Source organism: Labrus bergylta, chromosome 18 (genome assembly GCF_963930695.1).
Source record: "Labrus bergylta chromosome 18, fLabBer1.1, whole genome shotgun sequence".
Taxonomy (NCBI): Eukaryota; Metazoa; Chordata; class Actinopteri; order Labriformes; family Labridae; genus Labrus; species Labrus bergylta.
This window is the reverse complement of record NC_089212.1, coordinates 24,550,918-24,561,902: the sequence shown is the minus strand read 5'-3', so window position 1 is coordinate 24,561,902 and position 10,985 is coordinate 24,550,918. Positions and strand designations below refer to the sequence as shown.

The 10,985-nt window shown below is 44.9% G+C and overlaps 1 protein-coding gene across 1 annotated transcript; it reads left to right on the top strand.

The window, feature by feature from the left end:
- Positions 1 to 1,913: 1,913 nt before the first annotated feature.
- Positions 1,914 to 9,187, top strand: ky (kyphoscoliosis peptidase). The gene is made up of 7 exons (XM_020643362.3): positions 1,914 to 2,052; positions 2,977 to 3,557; positions 4,176 to 4,290; positions 4,385 to 4,502; positions 6,409 to 6,600; positions 6,879 to 7,069; positions 7,265 to 9,187. Exons 2-7 carry the CDS (start codon positions 2,997 to 2,999, stop codon positions 8,584 to 8,586), a joined length of 2,499 nt encoding a protein of 832 aa, XP_020499018.2. The 5' UTR covers positions 1,914 to 2,052; positions 2,977 to 2,996; the 3' UTR covers positions 8,587 to 9,187.
- The last annotated feature ends 1,798 nt before the right edge of the window (positions 9,188 to 10,985 follow it).

Below are 10,985 nucleotides of genomic sequence, written 5' to 3'. Positions count from 1 at the left end.
TCTTTTTTTTTTTTACCAGGTAATTAACCCTTTCAAAGGTGACCTGGCCAAGAGGGCAACTAACCAAGCAACAATTAATATGTGCAAATTGTTTCTCAGATGAAGAGCAGAAGTTGCTATCACAGATGAAATCATTTTAAAAGCAGATTGAAGGTGTTGGAGGAAGATGCTTCAAGGTGTATATGCTTTGATTAATGACTTTCTGCTCTGTGACTCAGGACGTGTTAAACTGTGTTTTATGTCTGTAAATCTTTGTTGTGCTGCTGCCCCTCATTGTCCATGGAAACTCTTGTAAATGAGATTCTTAATCTCAATGAGGTTCTCCTGGTTAAATACATTTAAAAATAAAATAAAATAAAGATTTCAGTTCACAAACACATCAGGCACCGTCCAATGGTCTCATCGTGTTTTTTGTCTTTTAAGATCAACTTCAAGTGAAATGAGGTCGTCCAGTTTAAAGTCATCCTGGAGAAAGTTCCCTGCAGAGCGGGCAGCAAAACTAACCGCTCTTCTCACGAGCTCAGTGCGGACACGAGGAACAGACATTTAACAAAAACATCACAGGAACACAAAGACTGCTTCTGCATATCATCCTCAGCGTCTCAGGAGGGAATTATGCACATTACACCTTAAAAGGCTTCTTCTGCCGCCGCATACTATAAGGGTTCAAGTTCTGTTTGTGTAACCTGTTATACCTAAACCTATTTCAGATGAGATTTGTTTCAACTATAAAGTGCGTCATAAATTATTATTGATAATATTATTAATATCATAATTATTATTACCTACTAATGGTTTAATTTGAGGAGATTTCCTTGAAGAATTGAAAAATGTTTCTCAGGAGTTGTAAGGGACCAAAACAGAGCTAAAAGAAGAGAGATTATTGGACTTGCGACCACCAGGTGTCTCCAAAAATGCTCAAAATAAATATCGACCTTAAATTCCCTGTCTCTGTGGAAGGGGCCCTGACTGGACCATGCTAGAACCTGGGAGAGTCTGAGTCTAGCAGGATGTGCAAATCAGCAAAACTTTGCAAAAATGTTCCCAATCAATTTCTGTGTTTTCAGCCATTTTTAGCCACATAAAGTGCACTAATAGCAGGTTTTATGGAGTCATCTTTTTGTGTTTGCATTTTAATTTGGATGTTTTAAGATACATTCTTTGAATATGTGTTATGAACTGCAGATGTTGTAAACCTGCATTGCATGTATCATTGCCTGTTCAATTAGACCACACTTCTAATTTGAAATTAAGCCAGTTATTCACAAGAGCTTCTTTTTTAAATCTCTTGTTTTAAAACTGATCTGCAGTTTCTCAAAGTGGTTCAGACTCTAAATGGAATCACGATGGAGTTATTTGTGTGTTTTTGCACGTGTGCCGCAGAAACAGGAGCGACTGCATGTGTGTGCTTGATGTTCACGCGGCACTTATCGTATGCCAGGCCTCCTCATGAACCCTTCTGTCCCCTTTTCTTTGAACCTCCAACCTCTTTGTTGAATCCGACCCCTTCCATCTCCACCCAACACGTGCTCACACCCCAACTTTTCCATCCGTCCATTTACAACCACACGAGCGCTCACGTTCAACCATCCATACATCACATGCCGACATCCACAACCTGACGCACCAACATTTACAAAATCACCCCCCCCCCCCTCCCCCCCATGTGTGTGGAGTGTATGTGCTGATTAGCAGATGCATGTACAGAAACACACACACACGGCACATCATCTGAAACACACACACACACACACACACACACACACACACACACACACACACACACACACACACACACACACACACACACACACACACACACACGCACACACACACAGACGTCACACTCCTGAGTTGGGGCTTTACTCTATTGGCTGGTCTTAACTGCTTTGTAGTATTTTTAGGCCTGTTATTCTGGGGCCTGTCCTGGCAGGCCACTGGGAGGGTATATAAGCTCCCCCTGCAAGTGGGGACCACTGAGAATACACAGTGGAAACAACTCTGCCTGGCACTCCAGCGAACATCCAGCAGGCATTTCTAAATCCCCTCAGGGTGAGTAAAAGCCTAATCGACTTTTAGGGATGTCGCCTTCTGAAAGCGGGTTTACCTACTTTTACTTTTGTTAGGGAGAATATCCAATAAACTGCATTTTTAAAGAGTTATCGTCAACCTTTATGGGAGAATACATTTTGAATTGTTTGTACGGGAAACATTTATTGGATTGGATGTGTAGTGGTTCCTTTTGAAAATCTTTTGTGGACTTTCACGATAGTTGCACTCTAGGAAAGTCAGAGGTCAGGGTCAGCTGCAGCACGATGCCCACAGAGCTGATGGGACCGAGTGGCCTGCTGAAGGACACTCGAGCTGGGCAAGATACAAGCTGGCATGGGGCTTCAAATTGGGGGTCGTCCAGGTTGAAGGACAGTCAGTGTGTTTACTGTGCCAACCCGGCTCGTCCTTTGAAAAATACATTTTTGATACAGTGCTGTTAATCCTTATTGAGATTTCCATGATGGCTCTAAGGAAAGAAAAAGGAAAAATAGACTTCATTCACAGTTTGCTTAAAGTTGCATATGTACAGACATCAATCTGAGGCTTCCTCACATCACATATAAAAAAGTTAAAAGGCGGTACTAAATTTGTGAACGCTTTTGACTTTTTTAGCCTCGACAGAGACTAATGAGTCCGACCTTTGCGTTCATTTCTGGTCATGAATAGACATGATATAATTGCCAATTCATCACTGTCTTGCACAGAAAGTACAGTATGGAATATACTTCCTGCTACACACAGAGAGTGAAGAGCGTGCAATAGTGCTTTGGATCTTTTGTGAAGGGTCCCCACAGCATCTTAAGCTTTTGAACAAAGTGCTGAAGCCCTACCTGCTCGCAGGATTAAGAGGAGTTACTAAAAATAGCGTCTGAGAAAAATGTCAAATGTGTTCTGAATAGTGTCTACTTTTCTCTCTCTGGTTAGGACGCCATGCTTCCAGCATAATGTCAGCTAAAGTTGCAATCCAGAAGTTTTCCTTCCCCTTCTCCTGCGCCGCACGCCTTTCTCAGCCGGATGAGCTGACCCAGAAAGGATGCGTGCAGGCGAAGGCCCTGGCGCTCCACGACCTTCAGGACAACCCGATAATAAGGGAACCGAACCTTGTGGCGGTGGTAGAAGCTCTGGTTCATGATGAAAACCGGGTCCAGGAGAGCCAAAAGAGTCCTCCAATGGCTGTGGCCAAGGTCCTGGACTGTGCAGAGGCTTCCCCGAGTGAAGTCGTCTGCAGGCGGAGTGCGTTCGAGAAGCTGACAGTGGAAAATGAAGATCAGCGTCCTGCGGCAAAGAGACAGCTGTCATCTGAGAGCGCGGCCAGGACGATCACCGTGGTGAAGAAGAGCGCGGTGAGGAAGGAGGCCGAGGAACAGAGGCACTTGAAACTGAAGCCGCAGCGGGCGACGCCGTGCCCCGCGGCGAAGGGGAAGAGGAGATGTCGAAAAGACCTCTTCACCAACTCCGAGGTGTTCCACAGGGTCGACTCACACGCCATCAGAGCGGGAGCAGAGGTGACAACGATCACACATTATCATTCCTACATTACATTACAAAGAAGGTGGCAACATTTGAGGCAAAGTGGCAAAACCATTTACTTTGTCTTGATAAGAATACCATCTCTAACCTTAAGAGTGACTAACAGCAGTCCATGCATCGTCTGTTACTCTAAACAAAACCTTCAATGTATTGTCAGTCACGTCTCTGCTTCCTCCATACAAAATATCAAAATGCAAAGAATCCACATTTGCAGCAGGATAAAACCAAAGCTAACTTGAAAAGAAAACAACCAAAACAAAGACGCAGCAGAGATAGACCTGTGTGTCCCTGAGCTCTGCAGTAAAAGCACTGAAGGACTGCAATGAAAATATAACAAATATCGCAGCTTTCAGGCTGCACTCACAGCCTTGAGCATGAATGGTAACTCAGCTCGTTCAATACATCGAGTGACACTGAAGAATACTGGCTGATGGGATGATGTCAGAGGGTGACGGACATAAAAACAGAAGAAAAAATGTGTGGCAATGGTTCCTTGAAAGTTTGCAGATGCTCGCTGAATGTGAAAAAGTGAGACTTCCACGCTCATCTTTATAACTCTTGTGTGTGTGTGTGTGTGTGTGTGTGTGTTTCAGCTGAAGGAGAAGTGTGTTTACGATGTAAAAACTATAGCACAGAGCGTAACTCAAGGAGCGAGAAACGAGCTGGAGAGGATCCGTGCAATCTGGGTCTGGCTGTGTCACAACATCGGTGAGTGTTTGACTTAACTTTACATATTTCACACATTTAAAAATAAGACATTCAGCAGCGGGTGTGTCGACTGAACTGAATGTTGTCTCCGTAGAGTACGATGTGAGTGGGTACCTCGGCCACTCGGAGAAGGTGAGCTCCCCAGAGGAGGTGATAGCGACCGGGCGGGGTGTGTGCTGCGGCTACTCCAACCTCTGTACAGAGATGTGCAGGTAAACACAAGTAAACAAATGGCTTTTCTTATTAGTAGTATTAGTAGTAAGTATTAGACCAAAGCAACATGCATCACTATAACCACATTGTTACAACAACTGTTCAGACAGATTTCAATTTGCAAAGATGTTTGAAGTCTTTGCAGATTAAAGCTGCATTTATTGATATCTGACCACTTGAGGGCAGCAGAACAAGCTATAAAAACTAAATTAACATTATAGCGTTGTTATTGCTAACTTGATAGCTTAAATAAAACCATCAGACATCGAGCAAACTGTTAGCAACAGACGTGGAGCTACAAATTGAAACACAGTTTTCACTTTTGTTGTAGCTGTATTTTGGTGTTCATGAAAACTCTCGAGGGGATAATCTGACGAGCTAAGTAGTAATAAAATATAATCTTTTTATATTTTGTATTTTAAAGTTTAAGCTTTAAGTTGTATTTAAATTGACACTTTATATTTTAGGTTTGAAATGTTTAAATGTTTGAAATGTTTCGTCTACCTGCACTGTTGTTAATTGACTGCTCTGTGTGCCTTTGATTTGCCCCCCGGGAACAAATAAAGTTTTTTGAATTTGAATTTGAATAAATAAGTCATTTTAATATCAACAACATTTTTCCTGGTCATGACTGACCCTAACCGAGTTGAACTACTTTAGCCTAAAACAAAGCCTGCACAAGTAGTGAAACTTCTCTAGAGTAATGATGTCAACGGTGAGTACTCATCCCATCCCTAAATCTGTTTCTTATGTCACTTGATACTCCACAATGCCAACAGCTTACTCATGTTAATGGCTGTTTGGTGCCGGCAGCATGTGTAGAGTGGATTTATGTCATATTTTTTTTTGCTGAACACAAATGCCCACTGCAGTGGAAAAAGTTTATGAGCTTAAAGATGCTAAAAAAGGCTTTTAAAGGTCACATTCATTTTCTTTTCAACCGGTTTAAATAAGTGTCAGAGCTCCTCAAAACATGTGTGTGAAGTGCCTTGTTCTAAATCCACTCTGATCCAGTATTTGATCATGTCTATAAACCCCTCTATTTCAGCCCTGCTCAGAACAGGCTGTTTCTGTGTCTGTACCTTTAAATATGTAAATGAGCTGTGTGTGACCACGCCCCCTCTCTGGAAGGGCTTGGGTGTACTCGGTGCTTTCTCGCTCCATGTCCTATTGTTTACGGTGAGAAGGCAGACTCAGAGGGCAGAACAAACACCTAGCTGTGGGAGTGTCACCCACCTGGGGGAGGGGCTACTGCCCTTTGTGATGTCACAAAGGGAAAATCTCCAAACAGCCTGTTTGAGCACACATTTTCTGAAACGTGGAGCAGGCAGAAGATGGAGAGGATGGACTTTTCTCATCATTGGGGGTTTGTAGACAGACTAAAGACACATGTGAGTGTTAAAACAATACAGTGAAGTGGATTTTCCATATGGGACCTTTTAGGGAAACAGCTGAGTCTGACATTATGTGGCTCCCTCCATAGAACACATGTTGGGGTCATTGTCATTTTTATAATAAAAGAGTTGCATCATTGTTTACATGGCTCCAAAAAACCAAAGTGAAACCAATTGGCTGCCGGACACCAACAAAAACACATCAAGAATCTTCTGGATACACTTCAGTTACTGTGCATTTAAATTTCATTACATTTTTTATAATTTTTGAAAAAGAATGTAGCCATCTATTTATCCAAACATCCATTCAGAACTGTGCTGCATTCTGTGTCCTTGGTCCCTTCTGAGTTCCAGCTGGACATTTCAAGTTTACATAACATTGTCTGAATGATGAAGTAATTATCAACAGCATTAAAAAACCTTGAGACTGAGTATAACGACGATGGGAATTCAAAACAAACAAAACAAACAAAAAAGCGAGCACATTTTTCCGTTTGGTCTTTGTTTACAGAGAGGTGGGCATCGATTGCCAAGAAGTTCCGGGCCACAGTAAGGGCATCGGGTACCGTCAGGGCCAGAGCCTCAAGAATGTGAAATCTGATCACCTGTGGAACGCTGTGCTTCTGGGAGGACAGTGGTTCCTATTGGACGCCTGTTGGGGAGCAGGACGAGTGGATATGGAACATGAAAGCTTTGTCAAAAGGTTTGAAACTGGGGGGGGGGGGAGGGGCTACACCCACACTGGTGGTTCAGTGGAGATTTAATGCTAGAACGAATGTTTTCTGTGAAATACACCCAATGCAGGAATAAAAAGAGGGATCAGGCAAATAGCTTTTTTGTTTTTTACCCCAAACAGTGAAGCAACACCGCATGCAATCGTGACAAGTTTGAGTTTGCTCTTTAGTGGATTCGCACACACCCCCAAACCAGCAGCGAGCGGGGTCTCAAACCAGTCTGTTGTCTCCATCTGTCGCCCTGAAGGTTCGATGATTTCTATTTTCTAACGGACCCCGAGGAGTTCATAGATTCCCACTTTCCCGACGAGGAGAAATGGCAGCTCGTGGACGCGCCCATTACCCAGGAGGAATTTGAGAGGAGGGTCTTCAAGACCTCGACCTTCTTCACGATGGGGCTCAAGCTGGTTCAGCCTCATCACGCTCACATTGTCACAGGTCTGTCCTTTTGACTTGTTGATGTCACAAGGGGATGTGAATTCCTGTTTTTGTGCATATGTTTTTTTTTTTTCCTGAAATGAGAAGGTGTGTGATTCTTTTAAAATCACAGAATCAGTCCAACATCTCCTATCGACCCCTGGTTGTTATCTAGTTTCAACCCTTCTCAAAATCCTTTTCTGATTTCTTCCTCAGACGATGGCGAGGCGAACGTGTGCCTCGGCTTCTCCAGACCTGCAACATTCACCTATGAGATCACACAGCACCGGGACCTCCTCCACTGCGGCGCTTCAGAGCAGAAAGAGTCCAACAACTCCTCCTACGGCCTCCTCACCGTCTCCCACCGGAGCATGAAGCTACAGCTGCTGCCGCCGGCGAGCGGTGTGTACAACGTGAAGGTGTTCGCCAGACCGGAAACGGCCACCACGCCTCTGTTTTGGGTCTGCTCCTTCACCGTCGAGTGTCCGACCCCAAGGGCCATGGAGGAGATCCCGGAGAACCCCTTCTTGTCGTGGGGCCTGCAGACCGCCGCAGGATCTCTGGGCGTCGCGGGAAGCAGCCAGGGCAGCGAGGTCGCGGAGGTGGAGGAGGGCGTCTTCGAGTTGGCATTGAAGACGTCCAGGCCTCTGATGGTGCTGTGTGAACTGGTGCACCCACAACTGGAAGGTACCGTGGCCAAGCGCTGCCTGGCGACTCAGATTCAACCGAACGTCCTGACCTGCCACGTCTTGTGCCCGCTGCGTGGCTTCTACCGGCTGACAGTGTTTGTGCGGGACTACGAGAAGACAGATTTGAAGTTCCAGAATGCCGCCAACTTCCTGTTGCACTGCAAAGGGAAGGTGGTCGGCTTGGACGAGCTCTTTCCCCCCAACCTGGGTTCAGTGTGTGGTCCTGGAACCCGCACGACAGAGGCAGGGCTGTTGAAATTTAGCCACACGACCGCAGTATTGAGCACACAGCAGGGGAAGTGTAACATCACCTTCCACAACCAGCGGGACCTCGAGCTTCACACCGTGCTCAGCAGAGAAGAGGAAAAAACCCTAACCCTCTCCCGGCACCTCTTCTGCACATACACAGACACAAAAGTGACGGTGAGCGTCAGCCTGCCTGATGCCGGTGTGTATCGGCTGGGCCTGTATGCCAGGATCGCCCCCGGCGGAGACTTCAACCCCATGTGTGACTTTGTTCTGAGGAACAGCTGCGATCAGCCGTGCCCTCCTTTCCCCTGCGTCTTCTCCGCCTGGAGGAAAGGCTGCGTGCTCTTTGAGCCCCGTGTGGGCCTGCTGGAGCCCCTCTCATGGGTCCGCTTCAGGGTGAGGGTCCCCGGGGTCCAGAGGGTGAGCGTAGTTGGGGAGACAAGAACTGATCTGAAACTGAACAAGAGCAGAGTCTGGGAGGGCGAGGTTTTCAGCGGGAACGGTCTCCAACAACTGAAGCTAGCGGCTGCCTTGGGGGAGTCCAGCGACATGGCTGTTTTGATGACCTTTGACATCAAGCAGGCGGTCAGAGAAGAGTGAAACCAAAAGGATCGCAGAGACCAGATAGATAGTTCTTGGAATACAGCTTCCTGTTGATGTTTTTGATATGGACTCTTTCAAACCAGACTGTCTTTGAATATATTTACAAAAACTCCAACTTAATCTTTCAGGTTTACCAGCTTCAGCAGCTTCAGCAACACAAGGTCAACTTTATTAGACCGACGTTGTTCAGATAGTGGTGTTCATCAGGGACCCAGATGGAGGCCATGAGCCGAAACATGTCCGCCTAATAAAGTTGATCTTCATATTACAATTGTTGAGGGAGCTTTTCAACCTCTATGAAACTGATGGAGCCATCTTTTAGACAGTCATGTATGAAAATTGAATCCAAGATGTGAAGATGTAAACTTTAAACAGTAAGGTGCATTTTGAAGGATTTTTTGTGGAAGCTATTGTATTATTATTGTAGTAGCCATTAGAAGAACATTTAAAAAAAGCCTGACAATGGTGCTCAACAGTTATATAATTCAGATCGAGAGTGCATTTGATTATTGATGTTATGTCATTGAAGGTTAATCTGCCTTTTGGAATGATGGTTGTCGAAAGGAATGAAATAAAAATGAAATGTGAAAACAGTATCCATATTTGGACCACTCTTTTTTTCCAGGCACAGTATCTGCAAAAGTACAAATAAAGTTTCCAGTATTAATCATAGTACTGAGATAGAGGCCTTAAAATGACCCTGAAAGTTTTAAAGGTCACATATCCTCCTCCTCTTCTTCAGTGTAAATAAGTCTCAGAGCTCCTCAAAACATGTGTGTGAAGTTTCTTGTTCTAAATCCACTCTGATCCTGTATTTGATCATGTCTATAAACCCCTCTATTTCAGCCCTGCTCAGAACAGGCTGTTTCTGTGTCTGTACCTTTAAATATGTAAATGAGCTGTGTCTGACCACGCCCCTTCTCTGGAAGGGCTCAGGTATACTTGGGGTTTTCTGGCTCCATGTCCTATTGTTTACGGTGAGAAGGCAGACTCAGAGGGCAGAACAAACACCTAGCTGTGGGAGTGTCACCCACCTGGGGGAGGGGTTACTGCCCTTTGTGATGTCATGAAGGGGAAATCTCCAAACTGCCTGTTTGAGCACCTTTTTTTGAAAAGTGGAGCAGGCAAAAGACGAATAAAATATGCTGCATTGATATGCACTCTGCAAAATACCTAATAGTTAGTTTTTCCATAAGTCCCGCCTCCGACAGGACAAATAAGTAATCATAGTTTAGGATATTTGGGGTGGCCAATCAGATTTCTAGGGGGGCCCATGCCAGTCCTTTGGACACGCCCCTGTTGTACAGATTATAGTAAATTAGTGTTTATTCTAGTATTAGTTGAATAGTAGGGGACATGCTATTGGACTTAGTTGTTCGTTTATTAAGTAATTATTAACAGTCTTCATAAAACACCTGCAAGAAATCCTACAATCATTTTCAGAGGATGTAGTTTGAAGCGATCTTAACGCGCAGCCTCCAAACATGGCAGACCTTCATGGAGGTATGATATATTACAGGATTGTTCTTTCTGTAATGAATTTGCAGAGGAGCAGAAGACATTGTTACCAACATGAACTTCAACCAGAAACAAGGCTGGTGACATCTTGTAAAATGTCTCTGAAACGCATCACATAAAATCAAATTAGCTGAAGTTTAAATGTTCAGTAACTCTCAAAGTCCACCACTGTGCGTTGCACTTTAGCTGCAGTGACCTGGGCCCACTCAGCGGGCTTTGGCAGACGCCAGCGAGAGTGATGAGTGTTTACATGTGGCTTTCATAATAGCCCACAAATAGCCACAGCTCACTGGCTCAGTAAAAAAAATACAACAATAGTGGGGTGGGTATGAGAAAAGGGGGCGGTTAACGGTGGATGTGATGTAGTAAGAGTGTGTTTTAAATGTTTTAAGTGTGTCTGGGCAGTGTGTGTGTGTGTGTGGGGGGGGGGGGACTTGCCTTGAGTCGTTGGGGAGAAACTGGCGGCGCAGTGGTAGCAGAGGCGAGGAAACGCTGATGTCAGGGGTTAGCCATGTGAAGGACTGTATCTGCCTGGCAACAATACAAAGGACACACACACACACACACACACACACACACACACACACACACACACACACACAATCTGCTTTTCTTTTAAACACACACACAGCGTGAGGAAACCAAGGGGCTCAAACTGTGTTATGTGGGCAGGATTCCTCACATTCTCTCAGCTGCCATTTCTCTTAAACAAAATGAGTTAATAGCCAAACCACAAAACACACACACACACCCTGCAGACAGTTACTGTTTAGTCTACCTCCCACAATAACACAGAGCTCCCCGTCTCAGTTGGTGCTGATACAGGGTTTGGAAGCACAGAGGGAATCCATGCTGTTTCACCAAGTGATAAATCCACT

Coding starts and splice junctions, on each gene's coding strand:
- ky (XM_020643362.3), top strand. CDS start 2,997: ATGTCAGCTAAAGTTGCAATCCAGAAGTTTTCCTTCCCCTTCTCCTGC. Junction 4,503..6,408: donor CTCTGTACAGAGATGTGCAG/GTAAACACAAGT, acceptor CTTTGTTTACAG/AGAGGTGGGCATCGATTGCC. Junction 7,070..7,264: donor TCACGCTCACATTGTCACAG/GTCTGTCCTTTT, acceptor TTTCTTCCTCAG/ACGATGGCGAGGCGAACGTG.